The 24,485-nt window shown below is 37.5% G+C and overlaps 1 protein-coding gene across 1 annotated transcript; it reads right to left on the bottom strand.

Moving 5' to 3' along the window:
- Positions 1 to 6,771: 6,771 nt before the first annotated feature.
- LOC105864167 (putative vomeronasal receptor-like protein 4) lies at positions 6,772 to 7,697 on the bottom strand. Its single transcript, XM_076009634.1, is given in 2 exon segments — positions 6,772 to 7,391; positions 7,394 to 7,697. Coding segments are annotated over 2 exon segments (924 nt in total).
- Positions 7,698 to 24,485: the final 16,788 nt, after the last annotated feature.

Genomic DNA, 24,485 nt, shown 5'->3' with positions numbered 1-24,485 from the left:
AAAGTTCTTAGATTTTCTCCCACTTTCAGTCTAACAGGTGTTCTGGAACAGTCTCATGCATGCTGGTAGATGACACAGGATTCTGGGGTGACAGACAAAAAAATTAATTCCTCACAGCAATAGAAGTAGTGCAAGTATCAGCATTTCCATTAGTTCACCAAGTACCAGTTCCCAAAGGGTAACACAAAGTGGACAAGGTGACACAGCACATACAGTGAGTTTCATGACAGGAAAGGATCCTGTAGCTTAAGGAACTCATATCTTTTATAATGGGTGGTAAGCTTACTGACCTCTGCCCAGGAAGAGCAGGGAGATATTACTTCTATTATGCTGGGCAGTAAGCAGGCCTGCCTTTTGCCCCAGAGGGAGGCACTATTTCTATCATCCAAGGCTGTTGGCTACCCAAACATCCCTGTAAAGATACATTTGCTTTTACTGGCTTTTCAAAAACAAGCGTAAGTGAGACTCCATCAGCATTGAGTTTGGATCGTTTTACTATAGCCGCCACAGAGTGCCAATCTGCTAGGCCAACACTGAGTCTCCAATATGCCACCTTTCACTTGGGTAATCAGCCAGCAACTGGGAAGCAGATTGATTACATTGAAACCATTTTATCAAGAAATGTGGCGATATTTTGTTTTTACAAGAATAGGAATTTACTCTGGATACAAATTTGCCTAACTTGAATGTAATTCTTCCACCAAAAATGAACCCAGCAACTTAGATAGTATCTTATCCATGAATATAGTATTCCACAAATAATATTTATGGTCAGGGAACTCAGTTTACAGCAAATCAAGTGTTACAATGGGCCCATGATCATAGGATTCACTAGTCTTAGTATATTTGCTATCATCCTGAACAAAGTGGCTTGAAAGAATGATACAGAAACCTTTTGAAAATTCAGTTACAGCCCTAGTTATGTGGCAAACCATTGCAAGGCTATAGCAAGGTCTTCCAGAAAGATTTTATTCTCTGAATCAGAAGTCAATATATGGTGCTGTTTCTCACATAGCCAGGATTAATTCATGTGTCCAACAATTAAGGTGTGTAAATAGGGGTGGCACCATTCACTGTTACTCCTCATGAACCATTGGCAACATTTTTGCTTCCTTGGCCCACAGCTTTATAACTCTGCCAACGTAGAGGTCTTAGTGCCAAAGCTAGGAGTGCTTCCTTCAGGAGACACCACAATGACTCCATTGAACTGGAAGTTGACTGGAGTATTTTGGGCTCCTCATGCCTCTTAATCAACAGGCAAGTAAGAGAGTTACTGTGCTAGCTGGGGTGACAGATCCTTACAACCATGAAGAAACTGGACTGCTTTTCCACAGTACAGGTAGGGAAGCATATGTCTGAAATACAGAAGATTCTCTAGAGCAACTCCTAGTATCACAGTCACATTTTATTAAATTTAATCAGATACAACAACACAATCCAGGCAGGACTATGAATGACCCAGACCTGTCAAAAATGAAGATTTTTGTCATCCTACCAGGTAAAGGCTTGTGATCAGCTGAGGTGTTTTCTGAAGGCAAAGACAATATAAGGTAGAAAATAGACAAAATTTGTTATAAAAACCAGCTACAAAGTTGTAACCAGTTACAGAAACAAGTATTAAAATTATCATGATTATTTCTTCCTTATTTTGTTATTAATTTATTACACATATGTATAGGACACAACTATAATGCATACATATGAAAATGTACTAACCCTTTTCTCAGACGAGGATGTGAAGTTCTTACTTTTGACTCCTTGATATCCCATAACTTACATGCCATAATGTAAAGTTAATAATAAATAGTATAATAAAAAATATATCTTATGTTACAGGATTTTTCCCTTTTTACCTTTTGAGATATTGTGAGTAGAATTGTTTCATTTCATGTTGAGACTGTTTATTGATAGTGTATAGAAGTTCTACTGATTTAAAAAATATTGACCTAGAATCATGACACTTTGCTGAACTCACTTATGAGATCTAGTAGGGTTTTTTTGTAAATTCCTTAGACATTTTTATATACTGGATAATATCATCTGTATACATTTGCAATCTCCACCTAAAAGTCATTAGTTTCTTTTTGTTGCATAATATTCATGCTAAAACCTCCAGTATATGTTGAATAAAAGTGGTTAAAAAAAGATATTCTTTTCTTGTTTCCAAACTTAGGTTCCCAAACTCAAGTTTCACTATCACATGTGATATTAAATGTAGGTTTTAATAGATGCCTTTTAGGGGCATAGAAAGTACCCTTGTATTTCTAATTTGCTTAGCATTTTATCATAAATTCATGTTGGATTTGTCAAATGTACCTTTGTGACTATAAAAATTATGTTTTTTTGTATTCTGTTGTATTATTTCAATTGTTTTTAAATTACAAAATGTCAAGGGGGTACAAATGTTTGTGGTACATGGACCACTTTTCCAGTGCTTGAGTCATGGTTATACACATACCCATCACCCAAATAGTGCTCATTGTATGTGTTATGAAGGTTTTTGCTCCTCCACTCTTCTCCCTTCTCCCCTGCTTTATTTCGGTCAAGTGTTACTTTCCTCTGTGCACATGTGTACTCATCAGTTAGTTCCAATTTATTAGAGTACATACGGTGTTTGTTTTGCCATTCTTGGGATACTTTCTTAGGATAATGGTATCCAAATTCCTTTCAAATTGCTCCAAAAGGCATTAATTTATCCTTTTTATGGCTGAGTAGTACTCCATGGTATGTATATACAACATTTTGTTGATCCACTCATGAATTGATGATATTTTATTGTATTTCATAATCAGTAGGCTTACTGCCCATTATAAAAAGTTTGAGTTCATGTATTACATTGGCTGATTTTAAAGCAAATCAAATTTAAACCAAATTTACATTTGTGAGATACCTCCTCTTGGTGATAGTGTCTAATAATTTTTATATGTTGTTACATTCACTTTGCTATTAATAGCATTTTTGATGATTTATATTCTATATTTATAATTGATAATAGTTCATAGTTTTATTTTCTTATGATAATTTTGCCTGGCTTTGTTGTCTGGAAAATACTAGCTTCATGGAATAAATTGGTAAGTCTTATTTACTCTATTTCTTTTCTAGAAGTGCACTTGAAGAACTGAAATAATTTTTTTATTAAATGTCAGATAGAATTCACCAATGAAGCCTTACATGCCTGGGTTTTTCTTTATGGAAATATTTTAAATTAACTTAATCTCTTTAATGCTTATAGGTCTATTCATTATAATAATAATTCTTCTCGAGTTTACTGAAACAACGTGTGCAGATTGTGTGGAAATTTATTTCTAAGTTGGAGTATTCCATGTTTCTAGATTTTCATGGCAGTTGAGATAGAAGAAAATGGAAGAATAACATGGCAAAATGAGGGATTGGAAATCCATGATGACCCAATGTCTCTGGGTCCTCATGTAGAAGGGGGCAGATTGCTGTACCTGTTATGCTTACTACTTGTATTTGTTACATGAGATAAATAGTGTATGTAGTCTAAAACAAATTAGGAAGCTGTGCCAATTATGACCAAAAGAGAGACTGAAGCTATCTCACTTTTCATCAATATTTAGTCTAGACAGAAATAGAAATTTGAATAACAACAAATACAAAATGACACAATAAATAAAGAATGGTATGAAGAGATGGAAAATCTGATAGATCAGAGTGGTTAACACTTAAGATATATGATGTATTAGGCACAATTAAAGCCATCTATGTGTATAGATTTAATAAAAATAAGTTTAATATATAACTGAAAATTTCATGGAAATGAGAAAGTGACACCTTTACAATCATATTAGATGACATTAAAATCATCATAGAAATCGTCTGTTCTGGCATAAAACAGATAAAGAAACATAAAGATTGTTAAATAACTTTATTGAAAAGTTTCATTAATCAGGTAAACAAGTAAATAGCATTTTTGAACACTAAACAGAGGATGAAAATAGTTTCAAAACACTGGAGAAAATTCTTGAAAATTCCAAAGTTTTAGTTTTAAAACTACCATTAACTCCACGAAAGAAGAAATCCTACAGGCAATATTAATATTTTCTAAGTACTATAAAATGACAATAGAACTCATCAATTACAGTGGAATTAATAAGTAATATCAAATTACATGCAAATTTATTTTTAGGTAATTTAAAATAACTGCTAGTATAAATAGAAAATCTAAGCTGAGATTACATTTACAACATCAGAGAATTGCTAAGGAGAAAAATAGTGGCTGGTACCAAAGGACCTAAATTCATGTAATTAATTTTACCAACACTATCTTAATACCACAGAAAAACAATAATTCTGACCATATATATTCATTAACATGCAGGATTATCAGCCAAGAAAATTGTCCAAAGCATAAATCTACTTTCCAGTATTAAAAAAAGTTGTATTCTACAAATTATGTTACCATATGATATATATTGGTGGTCGTGTTCTAAATTAAGAAAATTGGAAAATTTTGTGGTATTAATAGTTTATTTTAATTAAATTTCTATTTTTATTTTAAAAATAAATAATAGTTGTACATATTTATGGGGTGCATGTGATATTTTGATACAAGCATATAAAGCATCCTGATCAAATTGGTGTAATGGGAATATCCATCACCTCAAACATTTATCATTTCTTTGTGTTGGGGCTCCTCTACTTACATTGAAATATACAATAAGTTATTAACTATAGTCACAATATGGTGCTATGAGACTCTGTTCTGCCAGAAAATATTTTTATGAAATACTTTACTGATGTATGCTTATATATATTTGATGTTATATAACAAATATATATATTTTTCCCAATGTTTTTTAATGCAGAAAACTAAAAATTTTCAAAAGTTATAACAATCCTGATAATATCCGCAAAAGCTGATAAGAAAATATGGGACCTTCTTAGGACCAGAAGGAAAACAAAAAAGTATCCACAGGAGTTGTCAAACTGAGAATCCAGATCTACCTTCAAGTGCTGGTTGATCACGAGGAACTCAAACTTATTTGTAATTGTCCAATTTGCTCCCTTGAAATAAAGAAAAGTTCTGACTGAATTTACCTCAAATGTAAGATTTGCCAGATGGGAGAAGCAATTATAAATTATAGCGTACACAAAAATAAAGGAGAAATTAGACATCATATAAACCAGCTATGATAAATATGCTTAAGATGTTTGAGAAAATACAATGAATAAAATAGAAAATAAAAAGGATTTGGAAAGAGCAGGGAATTATAAACTCAATAAGAATATTTGAAAAAGCTAAATAGAAATCAATTGAAAAATAAGTACATTTAATGTAGAATGTTGGGATTGGACATTAAATTAGGCTGAATGAGGAGAGAATTTGTGAGCTGGAATTTTTTTTTTTTTTTTGAGACAGAGTCTCACTTTGTTGCCCAGGCTAGAGTGAGCGCCGTGGCGTCAGCCTCTAGCTCACAGCAACCTCAAACTCCTGGGCTCAAGCGATCCTCCTGCCTCAGCCTCCTAAGCAGCTGGGACTACAGGCATGTGCCACCATGCCCGGCTAATTTTTTGTATATATATTTTTAGTTGGTCAATTAATTTCTTTCTATTTTTTTTTAGTAGAGATGGGGTCTCACTCAGGCTGGTTTCGAACTCCTGACCTCGAGCAATCCGCCCGCCTCAGCCTCCCAGAGTGCTAGGATTACAGGCATGAGCCACCACGCCCAGCCTGAGCTGGAATATTGAGCAGAATGAATACCACCAAATAAAATAAAGAGAAATAAATTAATAAAAATATAATTATGAATATATGAAGAATACAATAAAAAGAAAACATAAAATATTCACTAGAATATATAAAAATGATAAATCATAACAACTAAAAAATGATTTACAAATTTCCAAAATTAAAAATGGGACACATATCCCTGCATGCTGAAGTGCAGTGTCAAAAAGATAAAGAAAATGCTCAACAGGAGGAATAGTCCAACTGCATGACACCAACAAGATAGGAAATTCTTAAAATCCATGAAAGAGAAAGGACAATAACCTCTAAAGGTAAGAGCAATGTTAATGAGTGCAAAAACATAGTGATATAGAGTGAAAAAGATCTAATATTTGATAGCACAACAGAGTGACTATAGTTAACAATAAGTTACTGTATACTTTAAAATAGCCAAAAGAGTAGAATTGGAATGATAGCAAAATGCTTCAAGTGACTGATACCCTAATTATTCTGATTTGGCTATTACGCACTATGTGCCTAAATCAGACTATCACATGTACCCTATAAATATATACAATGATTATGTACCAAATAATTAACAAGAAAGAAGAAAAAAAATCTATGTAGCATGTGGAGAACCAGAAAGCAGAGAAACATAAATAATATTGAGCAAAATTATTATGAAAACCATAATTGGATGGCTAGCTAAAATATCTTCAGTGAATGAGTATATTGCCTTCAAAAGCACAAAAAAATGAGAGATTTTATTGCCAATAGCAGTTTCTTCAGTGTACACCCCAAGAAGATAAAAATGTTCCTTTATATGGTGTTTATGGAATCAAAATTAAAGATAAGAAAACTGTAGACATACAAGACTAAAATTGAACTAAATAAACCATCAAGTCTTTTGTTGTACCAGTTTCAAAAATATTTAAATATAATAAAAAACATAATACTACACAATTTAATTAAATCTAATATTAAATTGCATCCTTTTCTTGGCTTTTTGTACTTAGCAAAATTGCATGCTATTTTAACAACTTAAACAGAACATATTTTTGAGAAGATTATTTTAATTATTAATTTGTTAAAAATCTATGCCACTGCTGCTGCATATTTTGCAGTATGTTGATTATCCTTTTATTAGAGGTGAGGAGCACCAAAGGACTGACAGAGGCATAGACATTGCGCACAAGCCTCTGCACACCCAGGACAACTGGGTCATATGCCCTTAAAAAGCTTGAAGAGGATGAGATGCTCAAGTCCGCCCAGTGCATGACCACAAAGAAACTCACCAGCAGCAGGATGGTCTGGGTGGCCCTTTTCTCTGGAGAGTCTTTTGAGGAGAGGCTGGCTGTGCGAAGGTACTGGGATCGCTTCTGATGCCTAAACAAGAGAATTACCATGTATGTACTTGAGAGCAGCATAATCGCCACAAAGGAGACATCTGTAAGTATTGCCAGCATGACAGAGAGGCTCCAGACAATGCAGCTTACGGAGGAAAGTGAGCAGTACTTACTAACAGTTAACACATTTGTCTGGCTCACTTTAGAAGCAGCCACAGTGGAGAAGAGCAGGTAACTACTCAAAGACAAACTGAGCAACCACTGGAAGAAAAAAACATGAAAAATAAGATCTGTGGATTTCTTTTTAAACCTCACCAACCAGGTTGTGCTGGGGCAGATGGTGACGGCCTGGGCAAGCTCAGGAGGCAGGTGGTGCAGATGGAGAGGGCCCGCATCACCCTGCTCAGGGAGAAGAATGCCTTACACTTGAAGTCATTCTGAAAATTTAGTGACTCAAAAAGGTCTGGAGATGCCAAGAACACTGCAATGAGAAGTAAAATGATGTGAATAAGAGCCAAGTGACAGGTGATGAGGTTGCTGGGCTTTAGTCTGTGATCCAGAATGAGTGTGAAGATATGGAAGAAAAGTAGAGAGGTGTTGGCTATGAGTCCAATTCCCGCTTGGAAATAAAAGGCATCTTTTAATGATAACATGACCATCTTGATGGGAGAGAGGAAACATATTTTTATATATCTGAAAAAAAGCAATACATCTTATCATCAATGCTATTTATTCAAGTCAAAATTATAAAAACCATTATAATTTTACCTATGTATGATGATTAAATCTAAGTCATATAAACTCTGAAAAGTATACTTGAACAATACTGAGGTTAGAATAATTGAGATGTATAACGCTCAAAAAAAATCCCCACAGTCATTCTATTCATCTTCTGAGATGGAGGCAGGTTTAATATTTTTCAAGATCACTTAAAACTAAAGTGGCCCATAAGTACAAATATGTAAAGCAACGCAGCTAATGTGACAGTGTTCTTGGCTTGCACTCAAAAAATCATGGCTCAGGCAGAACATCACTCTAATACCTCCTGACGTGTATGAGTCTATAAAGAAGAAATTATAGTTAATTGAGTAGTTTTTTTTACTTTCTCCAGTAAAGGGGCATATTTATTCAACTGCCAGAACCAAGCTACCCATACCTCCAACCACACAAGTCTGCACCACAGCTTAGCTGAAATCTGTTCTCATGTTGTACTCAGGAAAATACCAGGAGAATATTAATTTAAAGGCCCAGTGGTCTCCACATGTTCAGGGTCACCACTCAGTACAAGTTATATAAAAACACTAAAACATCCACAATCATTGATACACCTCTGTAGGGCGCACATTATTTATACTACTATTGTACCTGGGACTTGCTTTCTAGAAAGCATTTCTTTATTCTCTGCATTCCTTCACTTAATATTCACCACCCAGAATAGTGATGTGATATTAAAGTAAGTCATGGGTGTTTGTGCAACTGAACTGAAGCAAATTTCATGCTAATGGGGAAAGAATCACCAAAAAAGTTTTGGAAAAAATAATGTTCCGATAATTTGATCTCATAGCACGTCACGCTGACACTTTTTCTCCTTCCTCTACTTTCCTCACTTAAGTGCCCATGAAAGTGCATGGGCCTACGCTGATGATGCTGGATAATCTCTCTATCATAAAATCTGCAGCATATTAGCCTAGATGCCATCTGCTAACCTTACTTAATATATTTCTAGGGCCTGGAGATTAAGATGTGGTCATTGTTATGGTAACTGTATCTTCTGAAAATGGTCCTGGCTCTCTCCCAGCTGAGTTTTTATACCAGTGAAACTTGAGATAACTGTCCGTATTTCAGGAGGAACTTGATAGTTTTGCTGTCAATGTTCAAGAAGAAAATTTCTTGACCTTATGACATCCATGAGGTTGTACCACAATGTTTACATGGTGATTCTTTTCTAGAGATTTCACTTAATACTGGGATGCCCTCCCATGCCTTTCAAAATGCATAGTTGTCCAATAGTAAATACAGTTCTCCTCATGTCTTAATCACAAGATCTTTATATCATAATCTTTTGTAAAATTTCATTGAATGATTAAGAAATTATGTTTTCATGTTACTAATATTTGCTCTGAGATGCAGGATTATTCTATAAAACCAATACAATACTGAGGTTAGAATAATTGAGATGTATAACGCTCAAAAAAAATCCCCACAGTCATTCTATTCATCTTCTGAGATGGAGGCAGGTTTAATATTTTTCAAGATCACTTAAAACTAAAGTGGCCCATAAGTACAAATATGTAAAGCAACGCAGCTAATGTGACAGTGTTCTTGGCTTGCACTCAAAAAATCATGGCTCAGGCAGAACATCACTCTAATACCTCCTGACGTGTATGAGTCTATAAAGAAGAAATTATAGTTAATTGAGTAGTTTTTTTTACTTTCTCCAGTAAAGGGGCATATTTATTCAACTGCCAGAACCAAGCTACCCATACCTCCAACCACACAAGTCTGCACCACAGCTTAGCTGAAATCTGTTCTCATGTTGTACTCAGGAAAATACCAGGAGAATATTAATTTAAAGGCCCAGTGGTCTCCACATGTTCAGGGTCACCACTCAGTACAAGTTAAGCAATATTTTGGCATAACCACTAATACATATGGGATTATTTCATAACTATATATCTAAATAATTGTTATCATTTATATATATTATAGGCAACAGATTAAAAAGATATAATAAAAATATTAGAAAAACATAGCATAGATGAGAATGTTAGTAATTTCCTCTCTCAACCCAAAGGATATCCAGCTCACTGCCTCTGCTTCATGGCCCTACTCTGTAAATGACTGTCGCGGACTGAAAAAGAGTGTGTCTGCGAGGTCGTCACGTGGCCTCCTTCTCCAGGGAGAGTCTAGAGGGCACTGGTGCTGAGCCTGGGCTGGAGAGCACTGTGGTCTCCATGAATTGGGACTAACAGACAAAGCGCAATACAGTCAGTTAAATATGAATTATAAATAAGTAAAGAAATACATATCTATAGGTACATATGTAAATGTATAGATATATATATTTTTTGAGACAAGTATTGCATAGAAATAATGCGTGGAAATACTGAAACACAGGTAGACTAATAAATTATCTGTAGCTTTTTAAAATGTTAAACTTAACTGTGTCTTGTATTTTTATTGGGTAAATCTGGAGACATCAACATAAAATAGTCATGAGATTTGAAAACATGGTGCGGGCCTGGGTGAAATAGAATTGAAGAAAAATCTATAGAGGTCATATAGTTTAGTCTGAATATAAAGGAGACTTGGTTCCTATATGATACCAAACAATTTATGAATCTTTATGCTCATCTCAGGACACACTTTGAGATGTGGCAACCAGGTTGTCCTTGGGCTGAGTCAAGCCCCTGCATAATCTTTGACAGATAATGAGCATCAAGTCTATCTGCATTTTTCTCACTTTCATGTTAGTCTATTCTAATGTTTTAAGCCCCAAAGCATTTACACAATTATGGATATGTTAGAACAAACACAGCCATTAAGTGGACCAGGAACCAAAGACTGACCATAAAGTCCCAGGGCTTAAATTAGATGTTCGCAAAAGAGAAGGACTGTAATGAAAGAAAGAAGCCATTTACAAACTCAGTGCTACTTTGCATCAGAGAATATGTTATTTTGGAGAAAATAAAGTCTGATAAAGTCTATCTCTTCATCTTTAAAATAACAATTAATACTTAGAATATTTATATTATTTTATACTTAATAGCATTTTAAAACAGTTCTTTGCATTCTGCCTGACACATCTTTAAGTATAAACCTGTGTCAAATAACACCCTGTGTTTGTCATATTCTTTATCAACTTCACCATAGACTATGAATAGCTTTGTAAAAGATATGGCTGGTCTTTGACAGCATAAAGGGATTATGAGAATTGCAGGTGACCTGGCTGGTAGGACAAGGGCTTGTTCATTCGGTGGCAATAGTTGGCAACCTAAGAAACACAGATGGCAATGGTACATAAAGGAGTTATCTTCACCACCCAGAGGAGCTGAAAATCCTTTCTAAAATGCACAAATGGCGAGAGAATAATTACAAGTTCCAGACACCACAGAAAAATTGAAATGTATTTGCTATTCTTTGGCAATTTAACTTAGAGTAGGGCATAGCTGGAAGCTCACTAACCATGGACATTTATAATCTCAAGACATTTTATTTTAAGCTCATCTGAGGAAAAACACGGGCAAGGGAAGTGTCACTGCAGAGGTAGGAGACCAAAAAAGTCACTGGAGAGCCTGGGCTACAAATTTTAGAAACCTTAAAATTCTATCTGGGCCGGGCGCTGTGGCTCACGCCTGTAATCCTAGCTCTCTGGGAGGCCGAGGCGGGCGGATTGCTCAAGGTCAGGAGTTCAAAACCAGCCTGAGCAAGAGCGAGACCCCGTCTCTACTATAAATAGAAATAAATTAATTGGCCAACTAATATATATACAAAAAATTAGCCGGGCATGGTGGCGCATGCCTGTAGTCCCAGCTACCCGGGAGGCTGAGGCAGAAGGATCACTCGAGCCCAGGAGTTTGAGGTTGCTGTGAGCTAGGCTGATGCCATGGCACTCACTCTAGCCTGGGCAACAAAGCGAGACTCTGTCTCAAAAAAAAAAAAAAAAAAAATTCTATCTGGCAGTGTATTACTGTGGCCACCAGAACCAAAAAAGATACACTTCACACAATAGTTTTTTCCTAACAGCTTTTAAAGTGTTTTACCCTTACACCCGTCTGCATCGCTGTAGCAAGAACATACTCACATAACCTGCGTCCAGCACTGTATTAGGAAGGAAATCGAGGTATGTCCTTTGTGCTCAGGAACCCTGATCAGGATCAGCGAAGACCCTTCCTCTCAGACACCCTCCCTCCTCTCCATGAAATGAGGGGGCTTTTAACAAGAAATATTTCAAGACAAACTTAAAATTCTCTAATGCTCAGGAACACAGTAGCTTTATACTGATCAAGTTTCTTGAGATTTTGATGTTTTCATAGGCTACAAATTAGACAATTTCTCTCATCAGCATTTTGTTCCTTTCTGTTATAAACGGTATCCTCATTCTAGCCTCTCTGTCTTCAATTTTAATTGCATGTAGATCCTAGAAGATGCTATTCTTTTCTGAATTCAGAAAATCTTACCTTGTGAATTTCAACAACTCAGATGAAATTTACTTGTGAGAATTGTGACTATGTTTTATTTAAGTCTTACAATTTGAAACTTTCAGAGTAAACAAGAGGAATACTAAATTTAACATTTTTTATATAGTAAGGAAATGCTTTCTTTCAAGTTTGCATATTATTATTCTTTCATGAATAAATGATCTCCCAAGCTTATATACAAAACATTTTAGATTTTCATCTATTTAGAAAATAAGAAACTAAATTTAAGAAAATATTTTGCATCATGCTGAATATTGCCAGTCACCACTTATATTAGTTATCATTAATCCCACAGTGATTTAATACACAACAGAAGGTGATGATTTCAGATACTTTCATAATGTCATGAAAAGAAATAGAGGTAATATCAATTACCATATTAGCAATTACTATAATAGAATAAATCACAATATTCTCTCTGGTCATCTTCTAAAATCACATTAGTGTAAAATGTTAAATCTTATGTTTTATGACATCATTATTTTTAAACAGTCCTATGTACCAGAAATATACTAACTGTCCCCTATCTTTAAATAGTAGGGTGACTAAATCATTTTGAACTTCCTCAAATGTATTATGTCATTAAATATAAAACTTTTTATAAAATAATAAAAATAATTTTTAAATAATTTATTGAAATAAGAAATTTTGAAATAAAATATAAATTCAAATATAACATCACAAAATTAGAAATTCCCTTCTAAAACTCCACACACTTGCTCATGGAATTAATGAAATTTCTATTTTACCTGGAAACATCTAATAATTAGTTATTATTTAATGATATACAAGAACAAAATTATGAGAAAGAAGTAAGCACATCATGGAGAAAATCCTGCCTGATCCCAACACCCATCGGAACCTTGGGCTCTGACTGTTCACAAAGCTGAGAAAGAAACACGCACCCAGCTGAGGCTTTGGAGTAAGTACATGTATGTGAGATAGGCCCCCAAGACACGGGTATAAGGAACTGATGCTGTCAGCTCATGTCCCTCGAGGAACATAATTGTCGTGTCATCTGAAGAAGCAGGACAGCCCTGGCCTTGGGATCATTGGAAAGGAGAGTCACCAAAGGGAAAACTGAACTTTTTAATTCCTAGAAAACAGCAGGGTAGGAACAGGTGGGTTCCAAACTTTTTCACATGTACACATGTTTTTCCAATGCCATCTTGGCCCATGTGGTTTGTATGCTTTCAGTCCTTGTCAGCAAAACAGCTGTGTCCCAATAACACAAACTTCCAAACAAATAAAATACTATGTCAGATTTTGCAGTGTGTCTCCTTTGGTTCAAGTGATTTTTGGTGGCCTCCACAGGGGTTTCCCTGGTTTTCAGGTCACAAGTACAAGACACAGAACCACCCCCCCTCCCTCCCTCCCCGACAGTCCCGCCAGCCTCCCCCCCATGCACCGAGGACCTGCTCATCCATGGGGAGCGCTTGTTCCTCTGCCGGTCTCATTATGACCAGTCCTCTCTGTCCTCGGAGAGTTTGTTTGTGCATCCACCTGGCCATTTCTGCAACTCTCTCCCAACACAATAATTGTAAAGTACTAGATGCTCAAATATTTATTGAAGTTAACACAGTCCCCAGTGTCTTTAGATGTCACTACATCTGTCTCATTTTCCACCTGGAAATTCTGAAATAAATAAAAAAGTCATGATTTTTACATGAGAGAGTATATGATCAAGAGAATCACAAATGTGCAGTGATCATTGCGACGAGGTTAATGGTAGGTTTAGCTGAGCGCAGGCGTGTTTAAGGGCATCCCAAGAGAAAACGAGCGGCCCCTGCTAAGGACAGGGCGCCCTGCGCTGCAACCAGACAGGAGACCCCGCGAGCAGCCGGGGAGAACAAGGGCGGCGGCAGAACACACCACAGAAGAGCTGGCACCTCACATCTAAGTAAGATCTTCTGAAGAGAACAAGTCATATCCAAACACTCTTTCTGCTTGAAATGAGATGTCCTTTTGTCCTTGACAAACACATCTGGACAAACCGGTGCAAGGGGACAGCTGTGAAGCAGCCTGCATTTCTCCACGTTTGGTTCCTAGGCTTATAGGTATGTGCTCTAGAAGACAGAGAATTTTGCCTATGTAAGTCTGATAGGTATTTTAAAAATAATAAAATATGGTATTTTAATAATAATAAAAAATATATAAAATATATTTTTATATTTTAAAATTATATTTGTTATATTATAAAAAAATATAATAAAAAAATAAGGTATTTTAAAATTTCCACAAAGGTGATTTTGGTCTAGTTCTGACCCTAGAAACTAGAAACCACTGGGAAATATATATGAAAGACAGACATTATGATTCACTTGAACCAGCAAAAATACACTGGGAAATCTGACATTGTGTTCTACTCATGTTGAAGTTTGGGTTATTGAAAGATATCTGTTTTGTTGGCAAAACTGAGACAATACAATGAGGCCAAAGTTACCTAGAAAAATGAGCTCAACCGTGGAAAAGTTTGGAACCAAGATGTTTCTACTGTGTTTTCCAGGAATTAGGTGAGTTCAGTTTTTCTTTGTTGGTTCCCTTTCCCAAAATCACAAAGCCAAGCGTTGACCTACTTCTACAGTTGACATGAAATTAGGAGCCTACAGCAAGATAAGCTCACGGCATTGCCTTCTTGTAAGCCAATTTGGGGTCCTGATATCTCATACATGGACTTACTCTAAGACTCATTTGTTAGCATTATTAACAATAAGAGCTTGAGACTCAGGGACTCAGGGAAGTGGTGAGATGAGGGAGGATTTTCACAATAAAGTGCTAAAATAATTTTTTTTTATGATTTCAATATTGTATATTAGTGAATAATAACTAAATTCAGTATATGTTTCTAAGTGAAAAGATCAATTTCATAAATAAGGCTATACATTTATAAATTCTAAAAATATTTTGTAATTGTATAATAATGTATTTGAATTTAAATTGCACTTTACTTTTTCTTACGTTTTTCAGTTTAACTTACGGTATGTACTTAAGTAAAATTTTATAACAAGAAACCTAAACTAATTCAGAAGGATTTAATCATTCTTCTTCTTTTAAGTTTGGAAATACTTTAGTATATTTACAATGTTAAGAACCATTTAAAATTAAGATGTCATAAAACATGAGATTATTTTTCAACATTTGATATTAATTAGCTTTTGGTAAATGACTATAAAAATCATTTTGTTTCATTCTGTTACAGCAATTACTAATACAGGATTTTTTTCTAATTATATAAAACTGTCTGGAAATATCTCCTTTGTCATTTATCAAAGTTTTGTAGAGTTAGTTATTACATGAGAGGTATGCAAGCTTGTTAATACTAAGAATAATAATACTCAACATCAATTCGGTTTAGTAGTTTATATTTTATTAATAAACTAAAACATAAAAGGTTCTATGTATTAGTATAGTTAATATTTTTTAGTAATAAGAGAATAATTATTTGTAAATTTGAAGGACATAGCATTTTCCTATTATATAAAAAACTCTAAATTTTGTATTTAGTCTTATATTTATAATTTGCTTATTAAAACATATGAATGGGACAGGATTATTTCAGTTCTGTTATTACAATTTACAAGTTAACATCTGATTTCAATAGGGATAGTGTCCTCCTATTGTCGAAAATTTAGTCATACAAAATCATTATGTCTTGAACATTAGCTAAAGAAATTAAAAGCATTTCTATAGGCTTTAAATGTCTACATTTAATGCATTTAGAGATGATAATGTCAGAAAGTATCTCATCTGCTTTTAATCAGTATACATGGAAAGAAAAGATGCATTCCTTCAAATTCAATTTCTAACTTGGAACTCTCCCTCCAAATTCAATTTTTGACATAGTCAGAATGACTCTCATTCTCTCTTTACTGTGATGCGCAGGGATGGGATGGTATAAGACCTTGTAAGTCTTTAGAAAAAAAATTTTTACACTCACTGGTGTCTTCTTGGTTGAGATGATCAGAAAACAGACAAAATAGAAAGTAAAACACTTTCAACAGTAGTTTTGTGGTTTTCCAAAATTAGTAACACATTTATTGTGATGCAAGTGCCTCTAGTGTTTTTTATTCTCCTATTTTTTCAGTGATACTTTTTGTGCCTATGCTTTCTCCCAAGGCAGCTGAGAATTAAATGTCTTGAAATTATCAATATGCTTGTCAGCAAGAATTGTGCTTCCAATTGCACCCTACACTAAATTCAATGTCTAAGGAATTTTTTATGCATTGCAGTCATTCAGTGACATCTGATACTTATCATATTTATTTTTCTAGTATGTGTATGTTTCATAAAGATAGTTTTATAAAACTATTTTGGTGGGAAACACATTTTCCTTTTCTGAATTTGCCAGCTGGTTTTCTGAGGTTGTCATACATTGCCACTTATCAACCAAGTCCCTCAACTTGGCGGCTGAAATTCTCATAATCACATTATGCTTTCAAAGCCCAGTTATAGGTTTTACAAAGCTAATCAATGAATATGGGGAAATTTATGAGGAAAAGAACATTTTAATTAATATAATAATAATGTGAAATACATAATTTTATCACATAGATTATATTCTTAAATTTACATGACAGAGTGAAAATATCACTATTAAATGATATCATTCACAAAATAATGTTACTCAAAAAGCTAAATATTGTGATAAAGATGAGGAAATAGATTTTACCGATCTACTTGTTATTCAAAGGAATGCATTCATTCTATGAAAAACAGCTCTTGGGTTTCTGTAAATTAGGTTAATCAGAAGTCAACATGGTGGATTAGCATCCAAGATGGCATTTCATTAGCCTCCACACTTTACCCCTCTAATCTGGCTCTTATAATCTCACACACCCTCCTTTTCCACAATGGTCCCTGAGCCTTTGTAAGCAGAGACTGCAGCAACAATACTGACAATACCAGGTGATGACACCTATGCCAAGTATAAAACACAATAAATAATACTTTTTGCCACCATATTCCCCAGGATCCAAACCAAGAGGAGAGCCACTAGGAGTAAGAAAGGACAGAGTCAGATACTGTAATTATTTGTTGATGTATGTTTTGTGGCCCTAGAGTTTATATTGCCAGAATTATCAGGAATATATATACACAACATTCAGTCTTAACAGTGGCACAAGTCTAATGCCATAGAATCCTGTAGAACAGCCCTCCACATAAGGGTGATTTCAGAGTTCATTAAAAAAACAAAACAAAACAAAACAACAAAACCTGGGAGGCTTTCATTGAGAGCCCATTAGCAAGGGCCTCTACATGCCAGACCACACCCTCAATGCCTAGAGATGGCACAAATATTGCAGCTAAATGGTCATACCAATAACATACATCCATTGTCCACCCATTAACCACATGTGGTAAATTAGCAGGTTGACCAATTGACTTTACCCATCAACTGTGGAGCCATGGAAAACTTCAAGTGCAGCATCCTAGCCATCCTGGTGGTAACCAAGGCCAGAGGTTAAATCCACCTAAACATGCAGTACCATTTAGAAGTAGCTGATTTATGCCAGGTTGTTAAGACCAGTGTGTAGTTAAAAAAAAAAAAAAAAAAAAAAAAGCCTGTGGTTTGCAGTGTTATATTAGCATTGTTCCTGATAGTCCATCCTCTGAGTATGGTTGGACCGTGAGTCATAGTGCAGTTCTGCTGCTTCCAGCACAGGGGTGCTAATTGGCTTAAATACCCTGCAGTTAGTGTCAGCCAAATGAAAGTTTCCCATATTTGAAAGAAACCTTCATATATCATCACTTTTGAGGTCTTAAAATAGGGCCCATTACCATTACCTTAGAGTCCTTTAGTTGTTGGATCACTATGGTTATTACATGTTCTTTTGTAGCATTAACTGAAAAGGGCTTTTCATGTTCAGAAGTGTTATGCCTTGTGAATAGGCCAACTAATTACAGTGTCACTTGTCACATCTTCTAAAGCTGCACTCCACTGTTGAAGAGGCTTGATGAATATTGGTGAGCTCTGCCTGTCATTTTTCTGCATAGGCCATACCCACCAAGGCAGACCAGAGGTGCTGGGAAAGGGTAACAAGCTGCAATCCCAGCAGGTATCTCTTTGTAAGCTGTTAACATAATGCTGCAGTCACTGCACGGAGAGGTTTATTTCTCCTCTTGTAAGGCAGAGCGGCAACATGAACAGGATACTGTTAGTGGAAATACAAGTGTTTAGTAGGTACTTGGTGGGGCAGTTCTTCCCCGTCAAGCAGCATGGCTGTGGTGGCCTCATCTCAGTTAGAATATAGGCAGCCCAAGGATTATGGGCTGGAGTTACATACCAAACATTTTGCCCAAGAAGCAAAGGTGCTGGTGTTATTTGTAAGGTTACAAGGACAACAAAGACCACATCAAATGGCCCACCAGAGAGTGCCCTTTAAAGAGGCCTATGTTTCTTGGCCTAGGCAAAGAATTTATGAAGAAAACCCCAAAGGCAATCACAGCAACAAAAAAATACATAAATGGGACCTGATCAAACTAAAAAGCTTCTGCAGGGCCAAAGAAACTGTCACGGAGAGCAAACAGACAACCTATGGAATGGGAGAAAATTTTCACAAGCTACACATCCAATAAAGGGCTGTTAACTAGAATCTATTTAGAACTCAGGAAAATCAGCAAGAAAAAATCAAACAACCCTATCAAAAAGTGGGCAAAGGATATGAACAGAAACTTTTCAAAAGAAGACAGAATAATGGCCAACAAACATATGAAAAAATGCTCAACATCTCTAATCACCATGGAAATCCAAATCAAAACCACAATGAGATATCCCTTATCTCCAGTGAGAATGGCCTTTATTAAAAAGTCTGAAAACAACAAATGTTGGCATGGGTGCGGAGAGAGAGGGACACTCCTAAACTGCTGGTGGGACTGCAAACTAGTTCAACCTCTCTGGAAAGCAATATGGAGATACCTTAAAGCGATACAAGTGAATCTACCATTTGATCCAGCAATCCCATTGCTGGGCATCTACCCAAATGATCCAATGACACTCTACAGAAAAGACACCTGCACTTGAATGTTTATAGCAGCACAATTCACAATTAGAAAGATGTGGAAACCACCCAAGTGCCCATCAATACATGCATGGATTAATAAAATGTGATATATGTATAGGATGGAATATTATTGAGCTATACGAAACAATTTCTATTTTCCTGGCTAGAGCTGGAACCCATTCTACTAAGTGAAGTATCCCAAGAATGGAAAAATAAGCACCACATGTACTCACCAGCAAATTGGTATTAACTGATCAGCACCTAAGTGCACATATAGGAGTAACATTTATCAGGCATCGGGCAGATGAGAGCGGGAGGAGGGGATGGGTATATACATATATAATGAGTGTGATGTGCACCGTCTGGGGGATGGACACGCTTGAAGCTCTGACTCTGGAGGGGGAAGGGGGTACAAAGGCAACACACGTAACCTAAACATTTATGCCCCCATAATATGCTAAAATATAAACAACAACAACAACAACAAAAAGAGGCCTATGTTTCAGTGTATAGGTATGTGGAGTGTTTTGGCCCACACTCCAACACAATCAATGGAGACCACGTTAGTTGTCTGGGGAATTCCTCACTCTCTGTCAAGAAATACCCTATCCATCCTGGGGTAATTTGCCAATCCAACCCACATTCAAGTGTCCTCTCCCTGGCTTGAGGTCTTGGGACACCCTAAATAACATTTGTCATTTGCCCTTTATCAGCTCCAGTACAAATATGTCTGGTCAGACTTTCTTTACAACTGTGATCAAGGGACCCTTTTCTTGGTGGTCCCAAGTTGTTGGCATGGCACCATCCCCATATGTGTTACAACCAAAATAAGGTTTCCAATGGCAGGAGGCAATGTCTTCACCCACCCAGGCAAGGTATTGGATTTTGTAAGAGTGCCTTTACATGCCATTTTTTATTTCTATCAACCCTGCTGCTTGAGGATTATATGGTAAAGGAAATCTCCAGTCTATTTCTTTTTCATGTGTCCAGTCTTAGACACCATCTCCAGTGAAATATGTACCTTGGTCATTACCAATGCATTGAGGGAATCCATACAGGACACTGAGTTGTTCCAACCCCTTAATGGTGCCTGTTAATTTGCCTTTTTGCCAGGGAAGGGCTGCAACAATCCTAGGGAGCATTTACACATGTTGGCACATATTTCCGTACCAAGACTACTGGCAGGCGTCTGATGTAGTCTATGTGCCAGTCTCTCACAGGGGCAGCTGTCTTATGCACCTGTCCCTGTGTATGTGGGATACGGCAGGGGCACAGCCAGAAGCAAACTGAGTAGTTTGTTACTGTTGCCACTAAATCTGCATAGAGGAGGGGCAGTCATGCTTCCTTGCTATATTCCAGCCCACCCATGCACTATGATCCCACTGTGTTTACGTAGCCAATCAGCTAGCTCTGATGACTGCAGGGAGTAAGAGTTCTAATTTTTGCTAGAGTGTCCACTTCCATGTTACTGGCAAGTGAATGTGACCAGTGTGCTGAAACATGATACACAGTCAGTGTCACGGTGAGATCTTGTAGCCTCTCCCAAGAGATTTTCTACATGGCAGCTCCTCATAAGGGATTTTAAAGTACATACTAATCATCTGGGATCCATCAGGCAAGCCAAGTTGAAAGACCCTTATATACTGCCCAATTGTACAGAGAACTACTGGCCACAGCTCATGGGTACAAACCAACCGTGCAGCCTGGAGTTTTGCCCATTCACTGCTTTGTTGCATTTCCAGCTCAAACCACATAGTGTCTGTGTGTGATTGTACAGCTACTGCTATCCATACACGATGGTGGCTCAACCCACGAGTACAGAATGTTTTCAGGGGCTGTGTCTTTGTGTGCCATTGGAGACTCCAAAGTAGGGCAGCGCCGGTCTCAGACTGTACTGGCTCTAACATAGCACACAGTTCATTCCTTAAAGGACTCTTGGAGAGGGCACCATGTTGCAGGTATGGATGCTGCTTTGGTAAAGTGAAATCTTGAACAATAGCTGACACAAGCCTGGCAAACAACCATTCTATCCAGTCTTTAATAGGGAGAACTGTGCTCACTGTCACCAGCAAAGCAGCAGTTATGGGTTCAACTTTTAAGTCGTTGTATACCCCCAGAGCATGTTGCTCAATTGAGGAATAGTGGATTTCAACACCCTTTCATAGTTGTGACCAAAATCCTAGTGGAACTGCTTTTCCATGCTGGGCTTGCCAGAGGCCCCAACGGTACCCTCAGGGTTTATGGCCACATTCAAAGACTTTGGGATCTTTGGAAAGGGGAACCTAAGGCTTGTGCCTGAGCCACTAGTATTCTAACCTTTGGAGATGCTTACTCTTGTTCTTTATCCAAGTACCAACTAGATCCTTTCTTTACTGGTTGGTATAGGGGATGCAAACATTGAGTTAAATGTGGGACAAAAGCCCATCAATATTCCAAAAGGCCCAGAGAACTTTTTAACTGTTTAATTGTCTTAGGTGTGGAAAGTTGATATGTTTTGTCAATGACTGTGCCTGGGATAGGGGTGTCTTCTTAACCAAGTACCCCTGGAACCTACAGCCAGCCCTGGGCCTTGTGTCTTTTGCAGGCTGATGGCCCATCCTCTGGATTGAGGAAGGGTCCGTCATGTGTCAAGGTGTTGCTGTAGCAATGATAAGTCCTCAGACGTTAGCATGATGCCATCAAAATAATGAATTTAACAGTGAGTGGTGGTCGACATGAGTTAAATCTGTAGTAATCACTCCATGACAAATAGTGTGACTATGTAGCTAACCCCGTGGCAACAACTGTAATGTCCACTGTTGGCTGTGCCAGGTCAGTCAGGGTTAAAAGGATACTGAAGAAGGAATTGGCTAAATCTAACACAGCAGGATAAGTACCTATACTTTGTTAGTTGCTCTATCACTTGAGCTGTATTAGACACAGCAGTGTGTATCTCAGAAACCGCCTTATTCAATTCCTGTTATTCTACTGTCATGTGCCATCAGGATTTCCTTCAAATGGTTATACAGAACTGTTGAAGGGACTCTGTACTGGCTAAACAATATTAACTTTGGCCAGCTCCTCCATGGTAATTTCTTCTATTCTACCAGGAAAACTGTTTCACATGAATAACATACGGAGGGGCGGGGAGGTGTACAGGTTTCCATTTTGCTTCCCCTCTTAACATAGCTGTTACCACCTGAATCCATAGCTGAAAATCTCATAGATATTTGTTCATACCTAAGATGTTTTTAGGAATAAGTGAGATAAAGACAGTATGGCCAGTGGGGAAATTCCACCCTATACCTAGGAGAAGAGTTTGTTTCTCTTGATTGTTTGTCCTCTGTAACCAACTATGGCCACCCAGTTACCAGGGCAGGGGTCCTCAAACTACGGCCCTCGGGCCACATGCAGCCTGCCAAGGACATTTATCCAGCCCTCTGGGTGTTTTTGCCGGCACTGCTTGTCCTGCTTAGCAGCCTACTTGTCCCGGGCCCACAGTGCACACTCTCCAACGGTCTGAGGGTCAGTGAACTGGCCCCCTGTTTAAAAAGTTTGAGGACCCCCTGCTCTAGGCCTTCTAGCATTTTGGGGGCATCTCTATACTCACATGGCCATCCACAGGCATCTAGGATATGAACACCACCACTCCACATAGAGGAGGAGGAACAACCTGGAATTTCCCCCACTGATACTTCCTTCCCCTGGCCCTGGACTCACCCTGGTTCCTGGACTCATCCTGACTAGCTTGCCAATGGTTTCCTAAAGGGCTGTATACACAAAGTGATACTCAAACACAAAATGAGCCGAGAAAACAATGAATGAGGCAGACAAATTCAGTCTGTCAGTAAAGAGAGATTTATTGGGGAACTTACAAACAGAAGCATGGTGTAGATGGCTATCAGGTAGATCTCCATGCTGTTACCCTTCACGCCTATGGCTTATATACTACAGAAAAAGGGTATACATACTAATGTGCAGGACAATTAAAGCTGACCTTCTAGGGAAAGATGAAAATGCTAATACTATGTAGATCATAGCCTATAATTTGTCTGATAATATCAGGGTTATTTTGACCTAAGGAAAGGATTTACAGTAAGTATGTGCTCTTACACAAGGAACAGTAGATAAAGTGGAAATCTGAGAGGTCTTTCCAGAACAGGGAGTAATCAGAAGTTAACATGGTGGATTAGCATCCAAGATGGAGTTATTTTAGCCTCCACAGAGTTCCTTCCCCAAATCCATAAGCCTTACAGCTCAAAGGAATACAACAGAAACTCAAATCCTGGCAGTTTAGTATTTTGTAAGTTCTCAAATAAGAGGAATTTGAACATATACACCTCCTTGTTATTTCCAAATTTATCCTTCTTTTTCCTCTCCCCAGAAAAAGTTCCAAAAAATTTAACCAACTTTTTAAAAAGGATAATACACTGAGCAGGGATCTGCTCAAGGTAAAGTGGGGGCAACCATTTAGGGGTTAGAGAAACAGTTGAGGTTGGAAGGGGTACTGGGCCTGAGGGGTGTGTGTGTGTGTGTGTGTGTGTGTGTGTGTGAATTTACTCATTGAAAGTTTACTTGAAAAATAGTCACCAGTCGTGTCTAGTCTGGATTAACAAAAGAGCAATGTGTCTGTCCAGAGCAGGTGAGGGTGGGAGCAGGAGGCCTTGGTCAGGGGGTGTGGTAGTGGCAGCTGGGCTGTTCAGCAGGGGATGAGCTCCAGAATTAGCAGGGCTCTGGTTCCCATGATGGTCAATCCTGCTGATGAAGCTTCCTCCAGGCCGTAAGGTGGATGCAGCAGGTGAGGCTTCCTTCCTTTCCCAAACTAGTCCAACCATTCCTCAGGAAGCCAAACCCCGTCTGCTGTTCCTGTCTGCACTGCACCTCCGTGGGGAAGGGCTCCCTGTCCATACCAGGGATGGGTATGGTAGAGAAATTTCATGGGCCAGAAGGGCAGATGGGCTCCCCAGTTTTGAATCCAAATGGACATACTTGAGACAGACGTTTGCTGTGACTCCACACTCTACCCTTTGCAGACACTGCTTATTAATCACAGTCATAAAATTCTCAGCCTGGTATCCGGTTAGCAGTGACATGTGCTCCAGGTGGCTTATGAGAAGGACCTGGAGGACTGATGCATTCCTAATGGATCCTGCCTGACCAGACCTTAGAACATTCCATGTAAATGAGAATGCAAACCATCATGACCCTGGGGAGACTCTGCTTTATCAGTAAGAGATGGCACCTTGGGAGACCACATCCTGAATAG

This window comes from Microcebus murinus, chromosome 13 (assembly GCF_040939455.1).
Source record: "Microcebus murinus isolate Inina chromosome 13, M.murinus_Inina_mat1.0, whole genome shotgun sequence".
Lineage (NCBI taxonomy): Eukaryota > Metazoa > Chordata > Mammalia > Primates > Cheirogaleidae > Microcebus > Microcebus murinus.
This window is presented reverse-complemented; position numbering and strand designations above follow the sequence as displayed.